The 24,943-nt window shown below is 41.2% G+C and overlaps 1 protein-coding gene across 2 annotated transcripts in view; it reads left to right on the forward strand.

Moving 5' to 3' along the window:
* Window positions 1–23,952, forward strand: part of LOC100656452 (protocadherin alpha-C2) — a 223,290-nt gene extending 199,338 nt beyond the window's left edge. For both annotated transcript variants that reach the window (XM_010591253.3, XM_003404551.4), the window contains exon 4: window positions 21,645–23,952. In XM_010591253.3, coding sequence (XP_010589555.1) covers window positions 21,645–21,955 — 311 coding nt within the window. In that variant the 3' untranslated portion in view covers window positions 21,956–23,952. The remainder of the gene's footprint in view (window positions 1–21,644) is intronic.
* Window positions 23,953–24,943: the final 991 nt, after the last annotated feature.

The raw sequence follows: 24,943 nt of genomic DNA on the forward strand, positions 1-24,943 counted from the left end.
TTAAAGTGCTCAGCTGCTAACCAAAAAGTCAACAATTTGAACCCACCAGCCGCTCCACAGGAGAAAGATGTGACAATCTGCTTCTGTAAAGATTACAGCCTTGGGAACCCTATGGAGCAGTTCTGTTCTGTCCTATAGAGTCACTATGAGTCAGAGTTGTCTTGATGGCAGTGGGTTTAGGAAGATCCCCCATTGTTGTTGAGTCGATTCTGACTCATAGTAACCCTATAGGACAAAGTAGAACTGCCCCGTAGGGTTCTCAAGGCTATAATCTTCATGGAAGCAGATTGTCACATCTTTCTGCCGTGGAATGGCTGGCGGGTTGGAACCACCAAACTTTCTGCAGGGTGATGCAGTGGTTTAGGGCTCTGCTACGAATGGAAAGGTTGGTGTTTGAACCCAACCAGCCACTGCATGAGAGAAAGACACTTGGTAATATGCTACTGTAAAGATTACAGCCTAGAAAACCCTATGGGGCAGTTCTGCTTTGTCGCATGGAATTGCTATGAATCGAAATCAACTCTACGGCACCTAACAACAACAAGAACAGGAAGATCTCCAGAAAGACAGCCTCCCAGACAGGCCCCTAGAACTCTGCCATTAGCCTCCACCACCAGCATTCTCTTTTAAAATCCACAGTCATTCGTTCATTCTCTCTCTGGCATACACATTTACATACAGATTCTCTTTCTCTCCAACTCCTCTCTGTCACACACACACATAAGGAAATAAAGTATTAGAATATCCTGCTCAGAGATGCTTTCCTTGACTTGCTTTCTGTTATGGATTGAACTGTGTCCCCCGAAAAGTTATGTTGAAGTCCTAGCCCCTGTACCTGTAGATATGACCCTATTTGGAAATAGGAGTTTTATTTTATTTTAATGAGGTCATACCAGACTGAGGTGAGTCCTAAACAGAGCAGGATAGACATGGTCACACATGGGAAGATACCACAGATGCATCTATAAGTAGAAAAGGAACACCAAGGATTGCTGGCAGTCAAGAGAAACTAGGAGAGAGGCTCCCAGAAGGAATCAGCTGAGACCGATTTGAAAGTCTAGCTTCCAAACCTATGAGAAAATAAATTTTTGCTCTTTAAAGTCAACCACTTGTGCTATTTTTTGGTATAGCAACACAAGGTAACTAAGATAGCTTCAATATAGAATTTGGTTACAACCTAGATAGTCATTAAATGAACATTTATTAGGCTCTGTCCTAGGTAGTGGGACTATAATACTAAATATAACACACTCCTGACCTCATAATTTAATGGGGAGGACAGAAACATAGAGAAATAAGACAGAAATATTACAGTGTCATGCAATAAGGACCATAATAGTGTCCTGGTCTATGTTGTAACCAACACAAACCCCATGTAGATATGTTAAGCTGATCCAGCTTTCCTGAGAGGGCATTCCAAGTTGTTTTCACAGGGCTTCACCCCTCTCTCAGCAACCTAAATACTGAATGCTGTGGGAGCCCAGAAGATAGAATTGGGGATTTAGGGAACAAAGTCACAGATTATATGACACTTAATACTAGGCATTGCAGGATGAGAGAAGCCCTGGTGGCACCGTAGTTAAGTGCTTGGCTGCAAACCAAAAGGCCAGCAGTTTGAACCCACCAGCTGCTCCATGGGAGAAAGATGTGGTAGCCTGCTTTCGTAAAAATTTATAGCCTTAGAAACCCTGGGGGGCAGTTCTACTCTGTCCTATAGGGTCGCTATGAGTTGGAATCGATCCAGCAATGATGGTTGTGGTTTTTTGGTTTATTGCAGGATGGCAAATAGGATGTACGGAGGAGAGAGTCCCTTCCAGGCAAATGGAACAACACATGCAAAAAAAAATTAGAAGTGCATAAATCTGGGTGAATAGGATGAGTGCAGCTGAATGGGTGGGGTGAGATGGAGGGTGTATAGGAAATGATGTCAGAAGGGGGACTGAAGTCAGATTTTTTAGGGCCTTAAATACCCTGCTAAAAAAACCTGTTTTTTCTTTTGTTGGCATTGGAGAGCTACCAGGTTTATTTGTTTGTTTGTTTGTTTTTAAGAAAAGACTCTATTAAGCCCCCTTAGTTCTACTGAGTCTTCAAAAATCAACCTATAAGATGTCAAGAACTAATGACCTAATCAACTTGGTGTTTCTCTCTTCTCAAACTAAGAAGTGGAAACTTTGTGTCTAGAAATGTGGACCAAAAAGGGAGGTGAATGAAGTATGCTTTTTTTAAAGGACTGGTTTTGGATATGTTCTTAGGTAATTCTGATGGTGTTGGTGTGATCATATCTGAGAGAATGTAGAGGGTGAAGGGAAGGTTTGTTTCAATTTCGTCTTTTTCTAGCTTCTTAAGAGGGGCAGCATGGCTTTCACAGTGCTTTGAATCCCTGTCATACCACTTAATAACTGTTCAGCCCATGCCTCAGATTTATTAATGTGCAAAAGAGGAAAGGCCATCGTTGTCAACTGCCGTCGAGTCCATTCTGACTCATAGTGACCCTATGTACAACAGAACAAAACACTGCCTGGGTTTGAGCCATCTTTACAATTGTTCCTACGTTTGAGCCTGTTGTTGCAGCCACTGTGTTCAGTCCGTCTCGTTGAGGGTCTTCATCTTTTTTGCTGACCTTCTCTACTTTACCAAGCATGGTGTCCTTCTCCAAGGACTGGTCCCTCCTGATAATGTGTGCAAAGTACATGAGACGCAGTCTCACCAGCATTCTGGCTGTACTTCTTCCAAGGAAAGGCCATGGTCTCTTATAAAGATTAGGTGAGATAATGCATGCACAATTCTTAGCTCAGTGATTAGCTCATAGTAGGAACTCAATAATGTTATTATGACTATTATTACTCAGTTTAATATCCCTGGAACTTAGCTCAATGCCTGGCACATAGGAAGTAGAATTCAAAATGTTTTTGCTGGGTTAAATAGAATGGTGTTGAAGTACACAGAGTAGAGGGATAGTGGCGGAGGAGGGATTCTCCAAGATACTCATTCTCTTGCCCTCCTTCTACTGCAGCATTCTGACAGCACCTCCATTTTATCCCCTACATGCAGGGATATCACTGCTTGTCTAGAAATGGCTGAGAAGTGACACAGCAACACAGAGCCTGGGATTGCTGCCAAATTTTAAGAAGCACAGATTGTAACAAAGTGAGTGGAGGGTAGAGAAGAAAAATTGGAAAGCCCAACCAAAGCCAGAAGCAGAGTTATTTTTGAGTGATATGATTATGTCTTATGCAGTTCCAGGTGGGATAAAAATAAAACCTGTTGCCGTCGAGTTGATTTGGACTCATAGAGACACTATTAAGACAGAGTAGAACTACCCCCTAGGGTTTCCAAGGAGTGGCTGATGGATTCTAACTGCCGACCTTTTGCTAGGCAGCATGAAACCTTTGGGAAAGTTTCATTGTGAAGTTGTAGTGCTAAAGGAGGAACCTTGCAATGGACCCTGATGTCCAGCCAAGGCTGACTTCTTGGGTATATGACTTGTGAAGTCGCAGAGGGCTCTGTGCTTAGAAAGGCACTGCTTGGTTTAATGTTATGCTGTCACTGTTTTGAAGTTCTTAATTTTTTTAACAAGAGGCCCTGCTTTTTCATTTTGCACTGGGCCTCTTAAATTATATAGCTGGTCCTGGGTTCCAGGCCATCAGGGACAGTGGTATTTTGTCTCAGCTGGTTTCTGGGCCACATTAACTATGCAGCCGATTAGGCAAGTACTGCTTGGGCTGGCATTCTTTTTAATTAGCTCTTTTAATTATAAAAGGAACAAAACTATAACACTATAACAAATTAAATCCATAGAGTAAAAATAAAATGAGTAGTACTCAGAGAAACCCCGGGAGTATGGCCCCTGACACCCTTTTAACTCAGTACTGAAGGCACTCCTGAGGTTCACACTTTAGCCAAAGATTAGACAGGCCCAAAACAAAATGAGACTAAATGAGCACAACAGCCCAGGGGCAAGGATGAGAAGGCAGAAGGGGTCAGGAAAGCTGGTAATGGGGAACCCAAAGTCCTGAAGGGGAGAGTGTTGACATGTCACGGGGTTGGCACCCAATGTCACAAAACAATATGTGTATTAATTGTTTAATGAGAAACTAATTTGCTCTGTAAAACCTCAACTAAAGCACAATTAAAAAACGCAAAAAAAAAGTAGTGCCTCTCGTCATGCTACCCAGAAGTAAACACCACCAATAGTTTAGAGTGTCTCTCCAAGATTTTTTATAAGTATAAATTTGAAAGTACTGTATTATAATAATTTTAAAATACAGTTACATCGTTGATGTAAATCTTAAACAATACAGAATTATCTGCATTAAAAAATCAAATTCCCCTCAGTCTCACTGGTAACCACTTTTAAGTTTTGTGTGTATCCTTCATATATTTTTCAAATTGGTTTTTAGTCTCGTACTTGATGTATGAATTTTTTTCTATGTCTATTCAAAAATATGGAAACCCTGGTAGCATAGTGGTTAAGTGCTGTGGCTGCTAACCAAAAGGTTGGCAGTTCAAATCTGCCAGACGCTCCTTGGAAACTCTACGGGGCAGTTCTACTCTGTCCTATAGGGTCACTGTGAGTCGGAATTGACTCGATGGCAGTGGGTTTTTTTGTTTTGTTTTGTTTATTCAAAAATATACAAGTTTTCAAAAATCAAAATGGGATAATGTTATGCATATGCATATTAGTATACAGCTTGTTTTTTTTTTAATTTAATAGTATATCGTAAACACCTGGGGCCCTAGTGGCACAGTGGTTAAGAGATAGGCTGCTAACCAAGAGGTCCATGGTTCAAATCCACCAGCTACTCCTTGGAAACCCTGTGGGCCAATTCCATTCTGTCCTGAAGGGTCGCTATGAGTTGGAATTGACTTGACTGCAATGGGTATAAACACCTTTCTAAAGTCAGTACATACAGAACCACCTCATTCTTCTTTATTGAGGGCATAGTACGATGTTGTATACCTCTACTATAATTTATTTATCCAGTTTCCTATTGGTGTGAAAGTTTTGTTTTTGTTTAATGCAATGCACATCCTGGTACACAGATCTTATGCACTTGTAGTTCTTATGTAGGATAGATTTCTAGAAGTGGGATGTGTATGAAAATATCAAATTGGCATTCTCTTATCAGGAATAGGACTCCCCTCTGACCTGCATCTCCAGCTGGTGCTATATCTCACTTAACTCAGTGACACCAGCTTCAAGAGACTTAGCCCCCAGGGTTAATGAGAAAACTGGAGTAGAGAGAGGAATTTACTTGTGAATAATAATAGTAATAGCTAACCTGTACTGAGCACTTAAAGCATGTGCCAGGTATTGTTCTAAGCACTTTGCATGTATTAACTCCTTTAATCTGTATAACCACCCCAAGAGTTAAGCCTATTATACCTATTTTACTCCTTAGGAGATGGAGCCTCCTAGAGGTTCAGTACTGTCACACACCTAATAAGTAGCGGAGCCAGGATTTGAAGCCAGGCTGTCTGACCTCTGCACTATACCATCTCTAGAAAGTTTAACGCCATCTTTATGCCAGAGTTTCTCTATGTTGTTACTTAAAACTGTCATTATATTTATTCATTTACTTGGAGTCCCTGGGTGGTGCAAATGGTTGATACATTTAGCTACTAACCAAAAGGTTAGAGGTTCGAGTCCACCCAGAGGTACCTGGGAAGAAAGGCCTGATGATCTACTTCAGAAAAATCAGCCATTGAAAAACCCTATGGAGCAAAGTTCTACTCCAACACACATGGGGTTGCCATGAGTTGGAATCTACATGACAGCAACTGTTCCCCCTACCCCCCGCCACTACACTGTAACTCTGAGCATACGGTACCAGTACTAATATTATTCCTACCCATATTCATAATTCCTAGCACAATGTCTACTTCATTGTAAATAATAAATAAGTTTGGTTGAATGAATAACAATACCCCTGGAAAGTAGCTATTATATCTGTTTTGCAGTTGAAGAAACTGTAAGTCATTGTTACCCAAAGAGTAAAAAATAGCAGGGAGCAGAATGGTGAAGTTGAAATGTGAACCTAAGGCTTCTGATACCTAGTCCAGTGTGCTTTTCACCACGTCTAAACTCCCTCCTTCCCCTGTGTTCTTTAGAGGGCTCTGGAGAATGGCTTCCTGCCTAGCAACCATTTCTAAACTGGAAAGCTTCACAGCTGGAAGTCCTTAATGAGCCCTGGGAGGGGGAGAGCCGGCTGGGAGGAGGGTCCCTGGAATAGAGAGTTCCTGGATGTACTGCACCCAAGCAATAGGTTGATACTGGGAAGCCAGGTTCCTTAGAGGAATAGCACACGGTAACAATACCTATCTTTTATTTCAGTTTTCTGCATGCCAGACACTGATCTATGTGATTTAGGAGCATTGTCTCTTTTTAATGCTCACGGTCCAGATATTATTATCTTATGAAAGAATTGGGACTGAGAGGCTAAGTGACTTGCTGAAGGTTACACACAAAGAAGTAGGAAAGCTGAGATTTCCAACTCAGGTCTGTGTGACCCCAGAACCTGCATTTTAAACACTGTGCTACCCCCGGGATATAACAGCTGGCAGAGGCAGGAAGCATGGTGAGAAGAAGGCTATAAAGGGAAATTGCCTTCCCTAGACCCTGGGAGACCTTAGGAACCTGGAAAGGGGCAGAAGAAATCATCCAACAAGCTCTGCTGGGTTGGGGTCGCAGAAAGGAAAAAAAAAAAAAATGCCATTTTTGTAGCTGACTGTGGAGAGAGAGGATGGCTTGAAACCATCCATTCCAAGTTTTGAATCTGGGTTCACAGCACATGATGTCTTTATACTCTTAACCTAGAAATGGCAGAGTTATTTTGAGCACAAAGCAAGAGCTGTGACTTCAAAAATATGCCCAGTGTATTTATGTCTTCCGCTCCAAGATTACTGAAAATTAGCCCAGCTGTGGCCTGAAGCACCGAACAGCCACAAAACCTTCTTCCAGGTCAACTCATCCCTCCCAAAGCAGGTGAAACAGCCAGGAGTAGCAGCTGTAGCTGCCTCTGGGGGATGGTATTAGATCAGCCTCTCCATCACCAAGCCTGCCTTCCAATCACAAACACACAACCCTCCCAGATTACTCCAGGGATCCAGATACTTGGCTTCTGAAGCAAGTTCCTCCCCCAACCCCAAGGCTTCACAAGAAGTTAAAAAAAAAATAGTAGCAGTTCTATTATTGAACCAGCAAGCCAATGTGAGAATAATTTTTCGGCTTCATGCCTAAATCCCTGTGTGATTGAGGGCAAATCATCTTGTTGTAATTTAAGATTTTTGTTTCTTACCTGTAAAATGGGAATTCTTTAAAAAAAATAAAGTTTAATTAAACAATATTTCTTAAAACAATTGAGCAAATCGTCTGCTTCCCTGATCTTGATTTAATGAGTTCTTACTTTGTGCCAGGCACTATGCTATGTGCTCTACAACCATAATCACATTTAATGCTATGACAACCCTGTGAGGTGGGTACCATTATTATCACCTTTACAGATCAAAATTGAAGTCTAGATATTAAATAATTTGCTAAACGTCATAGTTATTACATGGAGAAGCCAAATTTAAACCTAGGTAAAAAAAAAATTTTTTTTTTTTTTTTTATTCTGTTTACGGAGCCTTGGTGGTGCAGTGATTAAGAGATATGGCTGCTAATCCAAAGGTCGTTCGTTCGAATCCACCAGCCACTCCTTGGAAACCCCATGGGGCAGTTCTACTCTGTACTGTAGGGTCGCTATGAGTCGGAATCAACTCCATGGCAACGGGTTTGGTTTTGGGTTATTCTAATTACAGAGCCTGAGGTTTTACAGAGAAGAGGGAGGCTCTTTATTTTCACATTCCCTATTTCCACGGAAAATTCTTTCCAGTCTCAATTGAAGGACTAAGACTCAGGGAAATGCTAACCCAGGTGGTGTTCACTCTCTCCCTCTCTCACTGATCCTGGACAGGATTTGGGTTTCAGACCACAGTGCGCCTGCGTTTTGTGGCCTGTAATTAGTAGTCAGATTAGCATTGTCCAATTCATAAAGGATTGAGCGTGGGGGAGGAGGCGAGTTTGTCCAGGCGATCCATAAACCCCACAGGTGGGTTGATCCGGGCTAAGGAAGAACTGAGAGATATTTTACAACCTGGTCTTTAGGCAGATTTGACGGCGGAGAGTTTTTGTCTTTTGGTGAGGCTGAGCATGTGTAATTCTACTATGTGCCACACACACACACACACACACACACACACACACGAAATGGCTGCTTAAAGACAAGGTACAAAATCTGACTGCAGTGGTTGGCTGGGGGAGGGGACACACGGAGTCCCCTCACCTTGAAAGCCTGGATGTTCTCTTGCAAACGCAGAATCTGAAGAGCCTTCCATGACCTGACTTTGTTCCCTAGGCAGCCAGAGGCCGCAACAGCAGCCGCGCGCCAGAGAATGAGCAGTCCAGGGGCGCTGTCTGCTGGGCCGGAAACGGCTGTAATCATTTAATAGCCTTCGCTGGCTGCATTGACCTAGCAGAGTGGGCGGTAAGCAGGCTCCAGAGTGCTGTCTGGCAAGATAGTCCCTGGCTTTAATCAAAATGATGGGTTTTCTGGAAGTTCTTTATTAACCTCAACACCGAAATCCCAGAGACGGCAACAAAGGGATGAATGGGGAGCGAAGGGGCGGGGCTGAAACCTGGAGACTGTGCTGTGGTTTTCCAGAGCGCAGCCTCTCACATCCACATCCCCTCCCCCGACTACTTCTTTCAACTGATTTTAGGTTACAGGCTCTGCCTGCTGCTCTGTCTCCCAAAAGTGGTGTCAAATCGCTACATTTGTATAATGCTTTAGGGTTTTCCAAGGGCTTTCGTGTCCAGCTCCCAGTGTGAGTCTCACAGCTGGAGTCAAATTGCCTGGGTTTGAGTCTCAAGCTCCACCAGTTAGTAAGCACGTGACCTTATTTAAAAAACATACTAATAATTTTTGGGTTAATAGTATTTACTTCCTATGGCTCATGTGAGGACCAAAAATCATACTGCATGCAGATCTGCTTAGCCTAGTGCCAATCATGTAGGAAGGGGACACTAAATGTCAACTATATTGATAACCCTGTGATATAGACAGGAAGGTGATCCTCTCCATTTTATGGATGAGGAAATGCAGGTTCCAGGGTATTTATGTAATTTGCCCCTGAGCTAAAAAAAAAAAAAACACAGTATTAATTGATAGAGCCAGGGCAGTCCCTGAAGTCCAGAGGGACAACAAAGCAAGATGAAGAGAGACAATTAAACACCCTTCAGCATTCTCCAGCCCATACCTTCCAAGAGCTTTCCTGAAATTAGTATTCTCAGTCAAAATAACTTTGTATTGTTCTATAGGAAAAATTAGTGTAAATTGGAAACCCATCCTCCCACCTCCCCCCCTCCAACCCCATCCATCCACCAACCCCAGCCACCCTGGCCTTGGTGGTTGTCCAGAGCACTTCCCAGTGGGGGAACCCCACCCAGTGCTGGGGTGAAATTACAAGCATGGCATTTTCATCACAATTGCAGGACCTTCCCTAGCATTTGCATTGGCAAAGCATCCAGCCCAGTCACTGAGGCTAAACTCCATGAACTAACTCAGCCAGCCAGAGTTAGTTTAGCATGAAAGAAAAAATTGGGAATTTTGCCAAAAAGACCCCTGGGCAGTGCCTAAGGGGACCAAAACCCATTGCCGCTGAGTCAATTCCAACTCATAGCGACCCTATAGGACAGAGTAGAACTGCCCCGTAGGGCTTCTAAGGAGTGACTGGTGGATTCGAACCGCCGACCTTTTAGCAGCTGAATTCTTAACTACTATGTCAAAAAAAAAAAAAATTTTTTTTTTTTTTTTATGTCACCAGGGCTGTCACCTAAGAGGAAGGTAGCTGAATTATAGGATTACATGAATGGCCAGCTATCTCTAGAGGGCAGTTTTTAAAGTTGAAAATCTATATGCTTTCTTAAAAAGTATGTTGTCCTGATTTTAAAATGTAGTCCTACCCTTTTTGGAAAAATTGGCCAATAAAGAAAAAAGGTGAAAAGTATAATCCCTCTGCAGGTAACCATGTGTTATCATTATGTTCACAACCAGTTGCTGCTAAGTCAGTTCTGACTCATGTGTGTCAGAGTAGAACTTTGGTCCGTGGGGTCTGCAGTGGCTGATTTTTCTGATGTAGACAGGGTTTTCTTCCAAGGCACCTCTGGGTGGATTTGAACAGCCAACCTTTCAGTTAGCAGCCAAGTACATTAACTGTTTGTGCCACCCAGTGACTTTATTGTGATTATATTCTATTAACATTTTAAAATCCCATTGGGTTGTAATCTGAATGTCAGGAAAGGAACTTGCCTAAAGATTAAGACCCCCCCCCCCCCCGCTTGATACATATCTAAAATCTCTTTCCAGGATCTAAGAGGTCCATTCGTTTGGGTCCTGACTGCACTTCAGTCTTGTCTTTGTCTGAGAGAGATCTCTGTCCCTCAGAGCACAGGGGAGGAGATTTAGGTTTTTTTTTTTTTTTTCCAGGAGGAGGAAAGGGAGGCAGCACTGAAAGAAGAAGAAATAGGTCTTTGACTTGACCATTTGCTGGGACTGGCCCTGGGCTAGGGCTGCGGGGCAGAAATGGTGCATCTTTCTTTTTCATCCTGAAGTAGCTCCTTGGTTCTGCTCTGGAAGTTGTAGCATTTTATAGGCATAGCCAACCAAAGGCCTTAGTGCTCTTGGCCAAAAGAGACTCAGATTAGGAGGTCAGTAAATGTTTTTCAGCCCCTTAAGCTATCAGTGCACCCAAATGAGTCACAGTTCAGATGCTTCTGAGCCCTAAGAGATGTTCACTTACACAACAACTGGAGAAGGTTGGGCACAAGGGTCTGTGAGGGATGGGAGAAACCAGACCTTGCTCTGCTCTGCAGAAGGTGAACATGGGGAAGATGCACCTGAAAGAATCTTTGATTGCTCCTTGGAGTTAGGCTGAGTCAGACAGAACCAAGTCGCCCAGAAAAGGCCCTGGAAGCTCAGTGACATGTAAAAGAAGCCAGTGGTCCTGCTGTGAAGGCCTCCCTTTGCCAATAGGCACGGCCATTAATGTCCTTTAGCTCTGCAAGATAAAGATACTTCTGGCTCTCCAGATGACAGTCTTTAGGCATCATGCAGAGCCCTGGCTATGGCTGGAAAATAAATCCATTCCAGACTTTGAGAGCAACTAAAGTACTGCGGAGAGATGATGAAGCCCAGTTCTCCTAGGAGCCAAATCAGAGGCTTTTAAATACATCTCTTTTTTTTGTCTGTCTCTCAGGTTCAGGGCCTGCATTTGAAAAACAGGCAGATTCTGGCCGAGCTCAATTACAGGTTTGATTATCTTAGATGTTGTTGTTGTTGTGTGCCCTCAAGTCGGCTCCAACTCATAGTGATCGTATGTATAACAGAACAAAACTGCCTGGTGCTGTGCCGTCCTCGCAGTTGCTGCTGTGTTGGAGCCCATTGTTGCAGCCACTGTGTCGGTCCATCTCGTTGAGGGTCTTCTTCTTTTTAGCTCTCTACTTTACCAAGCATGATGTCTTTCTGAGGGGACTGGTCTTTCCTGATAATATGTCTGAAGTATGGAAGATGAAGTCTCATCATCCTTGCTTCTAAGGAACACCCTGGCTGTACTTCTTCCAAGACAAATTTGTTTGTTCTTCTGGCAGTCCATGATATATTCAATATTCTTTGTCAACACCATAATTCAAATGCATCAATTCTTCTTCCATCTTTCTTATTCATTGTCCAGCTTTTGCATGCATATGCGGTGATTGAAAATACCATGGCTTGGGTCAAGTTCACTTAAGTCCTCAAAGTGACATCTTCGCTTTTTAACACTTTAAAGAGGTCTTTTGCCACGCAGGTTTGCACAATGCAGTACATCATTTGATTTCTTGACTGCTGCTTCCACAGGCATTGATTGTGGATCCAAGTAAAATGAAATCTTGACAACTGCAGTGTTTTCTCCATTTGTCACAATGTTGCTCATTTGTCCAGTTGTGAGGATTTTTGTTTTCTTTATGTTGAGGTGTAATCCATACTGAAGGCTGTAGTCTTTGATCTTCATCCGTAAGTGCTTCAAGTCCTTTTCGCTTTCAGCAAGCAAGGTTCTGTCATCTGCGTATTGCAGGTTGTTAATGAGTCTTCTTCCAATTCCGATGCTGTCTTCTTCTTCATATAGTCCAGCTTCTCAGATTATTTGCTCAGCATACAGTTTGAATAAGTATGGTGAAAGGATACAACTCTGATGCACTCCTTTCCTAATTTTAAGCCACGCAGTATCCCCTTGTTCTGTTTGAACAACTGCTTCTCTATGTACGGGTTCATGAGCATAGTTCAGTGTTCTGGAGTTCCCACTCTTCACAGTGTTATTCATAATTTGTTGTGATCCACGCAGTCGAATGCCGTGGATAGTCAGTTAAACACAGGTAAACATCTTTCTAGTAGTATTCACCTGCTTTTAGCCGAGATCTGTCTGACATCCGCAATGATATCCCTTGTTCCACTTTCTCTTCTGAACCCAGCTTGAATTTCTGGCAGTTCCCTGTCAATGTACTGCTGCAACTGTTTTTGAATTATCTTCAGCAAAATTTCACTTGCATGTGATATTAATGATATTGTTCTTATCTTAGATAGATAAAAGAAATTAGTGTTAATCTGATAGAAAGAAAATATCTATTGCCCCATCTCCTAAGTGTTATGATGTCAACTCTCCCCAGTGAAAGCATGGTGTGTTTGTTGCCCGGTGGAAACCCCAGGTTCCGCTCAGTGAGATTCATCACAGCCAGTAAACAAGAGGCTGAGGTGGGAGATTAGAAAGTTGCCTTTATTTTGTTGTCCAAGGGAAGGAACAGTTGGGGCTGCTGCCTCCAAGACTACTCAGTAAGGATGGAAGGGAAGATTACTTTTATGGAGTTTACAAGCAGAAAGTTCATACAGGTTACATCAGCAACATTCTAAATCATACTACACAAGTGCAATGGAGTTTACATATAACTTCATGAATCGCATGTTCAGAAAATGGTAGTTAAACTCCATCCAGAGCAGGTGGAAGTTACTATGTATGAGGTACTTAATGAGCTAAAAGGTTGTCCAGAATGTCAACAAGGCGCCTAAACCGGTTTCCACTGATTTCCTCTAGTTTTGAGCAGCCGTTAAGGAAAGGGGAACCAGGATGTTAATGTAAAGCTAAGGGTGTGTGTCAAGCAAGGGAACCAGGATGTACAAGCAAGCTGTTTGAGGCAGTGGCATTTTCCGCAGCCTGGGGACCTCTGTCTTACGTGGAAAGAGGCTGGGGAGAGAAGAAAATTTCTTGCTTTCTCTTCCTACTGCCTGCTAGTACTTGGGCTAAATTTGCAATATTATTATCCTGCCTCCTAGCCCCAAGAGCTGTTCCATATATACCAAAAAAACCCAGTGCCCTCGAATCGATTCCATATATAGTTACCCATATTTGATATCATTTATTGAGCTCTTGCATTGTGCTGGATCAGGCTGAGCACTTTACATGTATTCACTCATTGTCTTTGGGGACTCCAAAAGTGCTGCCAGTGGGGAGTTGTTTGGCCTGAAGAGTGGATGCCACTGCCACTTCTCACATTAGTCCTTTTATTCATTCATCCAGAAAATACTTATTAAATACCTGTTATGTGCCAGGAATTGTGCTAGATACTGGTATATATTGGTGAATAAAACAGATATATTTTCTGCCTCTTACAGTGATAGAGGAGCCTTGGTGGTACAGTGTTAAGAGCTTGGCTGCTAACCAAAAGGTTGGCAGTTCAAATCTACCAGCCTCTCCTTGGAAACCCTATGGGGGCAGTTCTACTCTATAGGGTTGCTATGAGTCAGAATGTACTCAATGGCAACAGGTTGTTTTTTTTGGTTTAACAGTGATAGAGATTATTGGGTGGGGAGGGGAGGGGAGGAGAGGGGCTGTTTGGCTTGGATGGTCATAGAATACCTCTCTGTGGAGGTTGCAGTTAAGAACAGACTTAAATGAGGAGTCATTCCAGCAATGCAGGGGAGTTCATTGCAGGCAAAGTGACAAAGCATGGGTAAAGATCTTGGAGCAAAAAAGACTTGAGAGGTTATTTGAGGGATTGAAAGAAGACCTGTGTGGCTGGATATTGGGAGAGTGGTAGGTGAGATTGGAGAGGAGAAAATATCAGATCATTGAAGGTCCTTATTTAGATACCATGTTAAGGAGTTTAATTTTTTTTTTTTTTCCCTCAAGGCAGTGGAAAGCCTTTGGACAATTTTAAGCAGTGGGGTGATATAATCTGATCTCTGTTTTTAAAAGAATTTTACTGTATGTTTGCTTTCAATTTTCAAAATGGAATTTAAGGAATAAAGACTACTCTGGCTACTATATGGAATATTAGAGTGGGGCAAAAGTGAAAGCAGTTTGAATAAGAAACAGGCTATTGATATAATTTATAAGAGAGATAATGGTGTCCTGAAAAAGGTTAGTGACAGCAAAAATGGGAAGAAGGAGACAGTGTCAGAAATGACAGGTTTTGATGATATATTATGAGTGGAGAATGAAGAATAAAGAAAAATGAGGAATGGCTCTGAAGTTTCTGGCTTGAGCAGTGAGGTGAATGGGGTGTCATTTACTGAGACTGAAAGGATTCAGAAAGGAATAGATGAGAGGAAATCAAGAGTTTGGTTTCAGATTCCTTAAGTTAGAGATGCCCAGGAGACCTCCAGGAGGTAGTTAGATACATGAGATTGATGTGAGCTCTAAATAAATATAAATTTGTCTCTCACCAGCATATTTAGTTAGTATTTAAACCCATGGACATGACTGAGATCCCAAAAAGAGAGTGAAGAGAAAGGAGAGAAAGGCCAAACCAAGGAAGCTCTAACACTAAGGTGAGGAGGAGCTGCAAAGGATACTGACATAGAACAGCCAGAAGGAAGACCTGGTGAATGTTTTATCAAAGAATTCATAAGAATAAGCATTTCAAGAAGGGGATGACAGATGCTGTTGAGAGGTTAAATAAGATGAGGATTAAAGTGCAATTATTGACTTAGGAAATAATAATAAATATAATTAGTTAACTTGACATTAACAACGCTAGAAAAGTAGTGCTCAGAGATGCTGTATTAGAGGAGATTGAGAAGTGCTGGAAGGTAAGGCAATAGAAAACGCAGTTGTAGACAATCCCTAACTGAGCATAAGCATAAAAGGTTTATCTGACAGAACTTTTTACACCTAACCAAAAGGTCAGCAGTTCAAATCCACCAGCTGCTCATTGGAAACCCTGTGAGACAGTTCTACCCTGTCCTATAGGTTCGCTATGAGTCGGAACCGGCTTGACAACAGCTAACAACAGTAACCAAAGGAACAGTATCAGGTACAGTGAACACTGCAGGGATGTCAAGGAGTTCTAGTGTCATGGCCGTTGGGATTACTTTACCCAGACAGATCGTTACTTGTCCTCTTTTTTTATTTATTTTATTTTTCATCTCTTGCCCAGCCTCCTTAGGTAAAAGCAGAGGGAGTAAGTGGCCACATTTTCTTCCTTTCCAGCCCTACCCCTATCAGTTGCCTTCGAAGTGAAGGTTCCTAGGGAGGCTGGTTTGTGTCACTATCGAGCTGGGGAAGAGACAGGATAGACCAAGTCTTAACTGACAAGCTGGCCCAGATCTTGGGGCTCTGGTACAGCTGAGGGGCCTGGGCTGTCTTCGACGCCAGCAGCTCACCAACATCATCTAAAAAGAATTCACCAATCTGATGTCTGTGGCAGGGTTGCCAGGCATTCCAGGGATTCCTCATGGCTCCATACTTCATCTCTTCTGGGTCAGGCTTGGTCAAGCCTGCCCTTTTCCCAAGAGCAGACTGGGAGAATATGGAGCTTGCAGGAAGGCTCCTGGGGGACTGAGAAGGCTCTTAGGATCATCGTCCTTCAAGGTTGTCAGGGTCCCAAGAAACAAAAACTTGGCAGCCAACGTTTCAGGTTCTGGTATGGCTGTGTCTTCTTGGAAAGATTCTTTCCACTTACAGTTTCTCTACCTGTGAAATGGGGATTGCCGTGTTTAGCCTGGAGGGCTGCTGTGAGATTTAAATGAGATAGCAAGGTGTTTTTCAAGGTATGGACTTATACCACCACGGTAAACAGGATGGTGTAGGTCACTCCTTAAAACAGCCCCAACCCAACTTCTAAGTCAATGGGCAAAACAATTCTATTATGAAAACACTCTGCATCCCACTTTGAATTGTGGCGCCTGGGGTCCTAAATGCCAACAAGCGGCCATCTAAAATACATTAATTGGTCTCAACCCACCGGGAGCAAAGGCAAAGGAAAAACACCAAGGTCACACGACAACTAAGAACCCAAGAGACAGAAAGGGCCACTTGAACCAGAGACCTACATTATCCCGAGACCAGAAGAACTAGTTGGTGCCCGGCCACAATCGATGTCTGCCCTGTCAGGGAACACAACAGACAACTCCTGAGGGAGCAGGAGACCAATGGGATACAGACCCCAAATTCTCATTAAAAGACCACACCTAATGGTATGATTGCGACTAGAGGAATCCCAGAGACAATGCTCCCCAGAACTTCTGATGGCACAGGACAGGAACCAACCCCGAAGACAAATCATCAGGCATGAAAAGGACTGGTCAGTGGGGGAGAGAGAGATACTGATGAAGAGTGAGCTAATTAAATCAGGTGGACACGGGAGAGTGTGTTGGCAACTCTTGACTGGAGGGGGGGATGGGAAGATAGAGAGAGAGGGAAGATGGTAAAATTGGCACGAAACGAGAGACTGTAAGGGCTGACTCAATAGGGGGAGAGCAAGTGGGAGAAGGGAGTAAGATGTATGTAAACCTACATGTGACAGACTGATTGGAATGGTAAATGTTCACTTGAAGCTTAATAAAAAAAAAAAAAAAACTACAATGAGATACTATTTCAAAAAAAAAAAAAAAAAACAGCCCCAACCCATGTTGCGTTGCTGCATGAGAAAGCAGTTCCCTGTTCAGTTCTTTTTTCACCCTCTGACTGCTGTCAAGGGGAAAGTCTTAGGCAGGTGGCAGGGTGGGTTTAATACCTCTCTTGTACTTGCTGATCTCCCAAGTGCTTTTTTTTCTCTTAACTTTATTTATTTTGTTGTTGAGAACATACACACCAAAATATACACCAATTAAACAGCTTTGAAGCGTACAATTTAGTGACGTTGATTACAGTCTTCAAGTTGTGCAACCATTCTCACCTCCTTTTCTGAGTTTTTCCTCCCTCATTAACATAAGCTCACTGCCCCATAAGGTTTCTATCTAATCTTTCGAGTTGCTGTTGTCAATTTGATCCCATATAGAGAATTCTTAAAAGAGCACAATGCTCAAGGCAGACTTTTTTTCACTAGTTAAGCTAAACTATTGTTTGGTTTTAAGGTGACTTCAGGGTATATTTTTGATTTAAAGTTTAAAGATTATCTCAGGGCAATAGTTTTACAGGTTCATCTACCCATTGTGGCTCCAGAAGGTCTACAGTCCATGAGATTTTGAAATTCTGTTCTGCATTTTCCCCCTTTGATCAGGATTCTTGTATGGTATCTTTGATCAAAATATTCAGTAATGGTAGCCAGGAACCACCATCCAGTTCTTCTGGTTTCATGGCAAAGAAGACAGTCATTCATAGAGACAGCCACACATTCCATATCCTCCTCTTGTTCTTGACTCTCCTTCTTCCTCTGTTACTCCAGATGAATAGAGACCAATTGTTGTGCCTTAATGACTACTTGCAAGCTTTTAAGACCCCAGGCACTATGCAATGAACTGGGAACAGAAGCACTAAACATGTTATTAGGCCAGTTAACTTGAATGTCCCGTGTAACTATTCAAACCAAGGAACCAAATCCCATGAAGTGTTTGGTTGTATATAAGCAGCCTCAGCAGCTACTGTTTTTTTTTTTTTTCTTTTTGTCCTTGTAAATATATCTATCACACAACTTTTGCCAATTCAGCTTTTTACAGGTGTATAACTTATTGACAGCAATTACAATAATAGACTGTGCAGCCTTTACCCTTAATTAATTTGATTTTTCCATCACTGTTAACCCTCGTTTCTCCCTCCCTCCTACCCTTGGTAACCACTAATAAACTTTCATCTCTATACATTTTCCATTTCTTGTGTTTTTATATGTGAGGTCATATAATATTTGTCCTTTTGCAATTGGCTTATTTCGCTCAGCATAATGTCTTACAGCTCCATTCATACTTCATATCTTCTGCTGGCTAGGTAATATTCCATTGTATGTATGTACCACATTTTGTTTATCCATTCATCTCTTGATGGGCATTTAGGTTGTTTCAACCTTTTGGGCTATTATGAATAGTGCTACAGTGAATGTTGGTGTACAAGTCCCTGTTTGAGCCTCTGCTTTAAAGTCTTTTGAGCATATACCTAGTGGTGGAATTGCTGGATCATATGGTAGTTCTATTTTTAGTTTTTTGAGGAACTGCCACACTGTTCTCCATAATGGCTATACAATTTTGGATTTCTACCAGCAGTGGATAAGGATTACAATTTCCCCACATCCTTGCCAACATTTGTTATTTTCTATTTTTTTATCTTGGTGGGACAGGGGCATAAGGAGGGTAATGAGTGCCCAGGGTAATCTCTAAGTTGTGGGTCTCCTCCCCCCACCAATTTCAAGATGAATAAAAGTCGATAGTGGCAATGAGTCTGCAGAAACATCTTCCCCCATCTTGTCCAGCTGCCTCATCAGGTGCCTTTCATATTTGTGGAGCCTGGGAATGCCATTCTGCACCTCATCTGGTGCCCCCTTGGAATTATGTCCAGGGGCAAGTGCCTCCCCCCCACCATGTCTCTGTAGTGGGAGTGAAATGGTATCTCATTGTGGTTTTGATTTGCATCTCTCTGTTGCTATTGACCCTGAGCATGTTTTCATGTATTTGGTGGCCATTTGAATGTCCTTTTTTGGTGAAATATCTATTCAGGTCCTTTGCCCATTTTATGATGGGGTTATTTGTCTGTTTGTTGTTAAGCTGTTGAAATTATGTACATATATTTGGTCATTAGATTCTTGTTGGAAACATGGTTTCCAAAGATATTCTCCCAGTTGATAGCTTGTCTTTTCACTTTTTTGATAAAGTCTTTTGATGAACAAGTTTTCAATTTTTATGAAGCTCTGTTCATTTATTTTGTCTTTTGATGTTTGTGCTTTTGTTGGTATATTAGATAATCCATTGTTGAAAGCTAGGCCCAACAGCTTTGCCTCTGCTTGTACTGTAAACATTTTATGGTTTTAGTTTGCATATTTAGGTCATCAATTCATTTTGAATTTGTTTTTGTGTATGGTGCAAGGCTTGAATCCTGTTTAATTTTTCTACATGTGGAAATCCAATTTTCCCAACACCATTTATTGAAGAGACTCTTCTTTCCCCATCGAATGGACTTAGCACCAGCTGTTGGCTTTTCATATATGCCCTGAATCATATTGAGGGATTTCTCTTCTTTTCTAATTTTCTTTAGGGTTTTCATCAAGAAAGGGAATTGAATTTTATCAAATGCTTTTTCTGCATCTGTAGAGATGATCATGTGGTTCTTTTCCTTTCTTCTATTGACGTGATGTATTACGTTGATTGACTTTCTAATGTTGAACCATTCCTGCATCTCTGGAATAAATCCTGCTTGATCATGGTGTATGACTGTTTTAATATGCTGTTGGATTATGTTCGCTAGTATTTTGTTGAGAATTTTCGCATCTATATTCATAAGAGATATTGGCCTATAGTTTTCTTGTGGTGTCTTTGTCTGGTTTGGGTATCACGGTTATGGTTTCTTCATAAAATGAATTGGGGAGTATTCTGGACTTCTTTATCTTTTGGAAGAGTTTAAACAATATTGCTTTCAATTCTTCTCCAAATATTTGGTAGAATTCCCCAGTGAAGCCATCTTGTGCTGGACTTTTTTTGTTAGAATATTTTTGATCACTGATTGCATCTCTTCACTTGTTATGAGTCTTTTGAGACTTTCTATTTCCTCTTGAGTCAGTTTAGGTAGGTTGTATACTTCTAAGAATTTGTCCATTTCAACTAGATTGTCCAGTTCATTGCCATACAGTTGTTCATTATATTCTGTCATAATTCTCTTTATTTCTATTGGGTTAGTTGTAATGTCCCCTCTTCTATTTTTTATTTTGGTTATTTGCATCTTTTCTTTGTCGGTCTAGCTAACAGTTTGTCAGTTTCATTGATCTTTTCAAAGAACCACCTTCTGGTTTTATTGACTCTTCTTTTTTCTGTCTTTTGATTTTCTTTATTTCTGCTCCAATCTTTATTTCCTTTCTTCTGGTAGGTTTAAGCTTAATTTGCTCTTCCTGGAGTTATCAAATTAGGCTGTTAATTTGAGATCTTTCTTCTTTTTTATATAGGCATTTATTGCTATAAGTTTCCCTCTGAGTACTGCCTTAGCTGCATTCCATCAGTTTTGGTATGTTGTGCTTTCATTTTCTTTTGACATTGAGGAATTTACGATTTCTTCCTTGACTCATTGGTAGCTTAATATGTGTTGTTTAATTTCCATATTTTTGTATATTTTCCAGTTTTTTTTTCTTTTATTGATTTCTAGCTTCACTCCATTGTGGTCAGAGAAAATACTTCGTATGATTTCAGTCTTTTTAAATTTATCAAGATTTGCCTTGTGACCTAAAATGTGTTACTCTTCCTCTTTAGCACTGACTTTTACTCTTTTAGAAATCATAGGTGTACTTTGTAGTGTGTCTTCCCATTAGACTCTTAGGAAAGTCTTGCATTGAAAACCCCTATGGATGCATAATGATTTTCTAAGACTCAGTGCAAATTTCACTTCCCCTCTGAAATCCCCTTTAACTTCCTCAAGTACAGTTAAGAATTTCGTCCTCTGGAGTCCCACAGTACTTTGCATGTATCTTGGTTATTGCATTTATTAAATTGGTTTATAATTGTTTGAGTGTAGGTCCCTACTGGACTGTAAACACATTGAGGTAGGGCACTCTGTTTGGAAAGAAAGGTTGGCTCTACGTGCTTTCCCCAAACAAATTGATGTCGTAAGTGGGCCCAGCTTACAAGATTCCATGCTCTTATTCTGTGTAGTATCCCTCTATCCCTGTATCTCTTCCCATTCTAAACAAAACCAGCTCCTCTTCTGTTCCATCCCACCACCCCTCAAGATTATTACAATAAAATTAGGGTCAAATAGTTGATTTAATCAATTTATTTTCTGTTTCGGACAGAGCAAGAGTCAAAACACTTCTGTGACCAAAGTTTTCTCTAATTCATACTCTAAAAGCGGTGTATTCTGCTTTAACCTGGTATAACATTTCCTGTCCCATTCCCAGGCAGGATAATCAGAACAGTATTTTCTAGGAAATTCTTTATAAAAAGCCAAAAATATAATACTGGAGAGTTAGATTCCTTGACCTTCTGCTGAGAACAAATCTGCCCCCGTGCTTGTTGCTAAACCCTGGCCTTGCCCTCCAACTTGCAGAAATAATCAATGATTTCTTGGGGGCCAGGCCTCTCTTTGAGCTTCTTGTTTACTCTACCGAGGAGGGTGGCATAGAGGGCGTGTGTTACTCTGTTACTAACTTGTGATGTTTTCTTTTTCAGAACCAGAGGCAGGAGAGGTGTCCCCTCCAGTGGGGGCTGGTGTCAACAGCAACAGCTGGACCTTTAAATACGGACCCAGCAACCCCAAGCAATCTGGCCCTGGTGAGTTGCCAGACAAATTCATTATCCCAGGATCTCCTGCAATCATCTCCATCCGGCAGGAGCCTACTAACAGCCAGATTGACAAAAGTGACTTCATAACCTTCGGCAAAAAGGAGGAGACCAAGAAAAAGAAGAAAAAGAAGAAGGGTAACAAGACCCAAGAGAAAAAAGAGAAAGGGAACAGCACGACTGACAACAGTGACCAGTGAGGTCATCTATTGGAAACAAGCCACTTAGCCAGTTTTTGTAATAATGGCAAATCTCTCCCATGTAGCAACTCCCTACTCTTTTCTCCTATCCACATGAGCCCTCTCTTATAGACCTCAGAAATCTGCAGAAAGTTCCCTAAGTCTGTCTAGATTGTATTTAACAGGTTTTGTCTTGAAAGCTTTACTAAGTCTGGTGTTAACTCTTTTCTCTCCACTCTGGCTTGTTTTCAGAACCTAAAAAGCAGACCCAAGTTTCCTTTCTCCTCCGCCGCAAAGGAGAGGCTTCCCAGCCCTGCCAGTGAGAGGTTGGACTCTCTGCCCTGTGCTCCGGGGATCCTGTCTTGATGACACTTGCAGGGCAGGCTGAAAGGCTTTGAGATTGAGCAGCTTGGGTGTTGGTGGCCACTGGGTATGTGCGGCCACTGGGGTTATGAGTGCCTCGTATCAATCAGCTGGGCTGGGCCAGATTAGACTAGTTGATGTAAAAAGGGCTGAGAAACAAAGGCAAATAATCAGTGGGAGTTACCAGTGTGAAGGGGAAATGTGAAATTAAAAGGGACCAGACCTTCTTAATCTTAAAATTCAAAAGGTGGTGGCCACCCTCTAGCAGACAAAACTGCCCTCACTGACAAGGCTTTAGGAGTGTCTGAAGTCCATTGGCTGTGGTGTCATTCTGAACCCTGCGTTATATCTATAAGCCTATATTTCAGTGTTTAACAGGGGGCCAAACAGGGAAACAGAAGCAGATCTGATGTATTTCTTGTATATGTCCTTGTGCTCACTTTATTAAAAATTCTTTTGCACACAATGTTTATGAAAAGGCCAGATCCTTTTCCAACAACACATATGCAAAAGCAAAAGAAAAAAAAGAAAACCCCAACACCTCACTTTATGCTGTTTGTTGTTTGATAGATTTATTTTAAGAAGAGAAAACCTATAGCTATAAATCTTTAAAGAGAAATATGATGAATACAATTCCCCTAAACTCCCCTCAAAAGAGAATTCAGTCTACAGCCATTTAAATGATCATTGCTGCTACAGAAGTGCTTTAAGAGAATTGCCTGAAACATCTGTATTATACCGGTCACTTGCCAATCACAGCTTTACTCTTTCAGGTCACTCTGGGGCTGCCTCTTGCATGTATTAATTACTAAATAAAAGAATCTCTCTTTCTCTCTCTCTCTTTTGTAAGAAACAATTATGTGCACTTTGAATACACAACCTTCTCCAACCAACTATATCAAGACCCAGAAATTGAAGAAAAATATTGTTTTCTCATACATACAGTGAGCAGACTTTTCAGTCCTCTAATTCGGTGATTTGTCTTGATGTGCTCGCCTACACCTTCTCTTTGGTTTAGTTTTCCTTTTCTCTAACACTCTGAATTGCTAATCTTACTAACACCTATGATGTTACCTGAACTCAATCTCCCATATGTATGCTGTATGCTATTATAAAACTTCTGAAATATACTTACTCTGTGCTTGTGTACGTGAATGTTAATGCAACTATTACCTAGAGTGAACTTTAAGCTTTATTGTTGAATGTAATTCCATTATATTTTCTTTTGTACACCTGTGAAAAAGTGGAATAGTGTTTTTTTTAACCATTGTTAATCAGCTTTTGTGTATGAAAGACACAGTAAAATTTCTTTCTTAAATCAAGATACTGGTGATTCAAGGAATTTTATTTATGGTCAGCCAAGAGCCATCACTTGCCAAGACTCCTGCTGGCAAGGGAATGGATAAAGCTGTTTTTTTCTAGTAACAATTCTGGAATAAATATTGAAGATATCCTCTGAGGGCGTGCAAGCACAAAGCTTACCAATCTGACCTCTTTGAAGTTGCAGAATGCTTTGAAATTCTAATGATATCTGGAATGTCGGCTCATAGAGAATAATAGAGCTTGCTGTCACCTTAAATAAGAAATTTCAATTTTGTTAAAATGTAAAGTTTAGGAGTTTGATTAATTATATTATCTATTTAAAAGTTAGTATAAAAGAGGTAGGAGTTACAAAAAAAGCATTAAATCTCAAAAAAACTGTTTTGTCTACTTTTAGCTTCATTCTCCCATATTTTGAAGGGTGTGTAATTTCAGCTCTGCAGGATTGCATGGGGTAAAACGTGTTGCCAACACATGTGAACCATTGCTGCATTGTAGGTTGTGATCATTTTGCCCCACTGAAGCCTATGTATCTGACCTTACGTGCCTTTTGAATACTAGGAGAATCGGGCTAATTTATTAATGATGATCATTATAATGTATCTGTACAGCACTTTTTACTTTTGCAAAGTGCTTTCCAATCCATGTTAGTTACTAGTTATTACAGCTGTAAGGATAAAACACGTCATTTGGATTCATTTTTAATTGGTGCTATTGGTATTTCCTCTGTTATTGCTAATAAATGGAAAATGGTGGTATGAAAGAAATGGTGGTCATTTCTAAGTACAAGAGTAGGAGAATAAGTGAACATTGATCATCATTAGCTTTATTCTTGAAGAAGGTTGCTGCAGTATGAAACTTACTGTATCACTCAGCTGTCACCCTGTTCTTTATATTCATTACTAAAGCAAAACACTTAATGGGATCAGAATCAAATTCCACAGTACTAATAGAATGGGTAACCAGGAGGCTGCTAGGTCACTGTTCTAGTACATTATCTCAGTCTTCTCTAAAAAGAATTGCAACAAACCAGTTTTTATCACTAGAGCTTCAGTCATCTTGTCCATTATTTGTTTATCCCTTGCACCTCTCTACAATTGAGAAGCCAAATAATGCCGCCCAATATTAGCTTTTATTGAGTATGGGGTGTATCCTAGCCACTGTACCAGCTCACAGTTCATGTTTGGTTAAGAAATAGATTATATTCTCCTTCTGTAGTTAAATTTCTATAAGCGTAGGCTTTTGATGCAATGATTCTCAACCAAGGGCAACCTCCCAGAGGGCATTTAGCAATATCTGGGGACATTTTTGTTTGTCATTGCTAGG

The sequence above is a fragment of the Loxodonta africana genome, chromosome 2 (assembly GCF_030014295.1).
Source record: "Loxodonta africana isolate mLoxAfr1 chromosome 2, mLoxAfr1.hap2, whole genome shotgun sequence".
Taxonomy (NCBI): domain Eukaryota; kingdom Metazoa; phylum Chordata; class Mammalia; order Proboscidea; family Elephantidae; genus Loxodonta; species Loxodonta africana.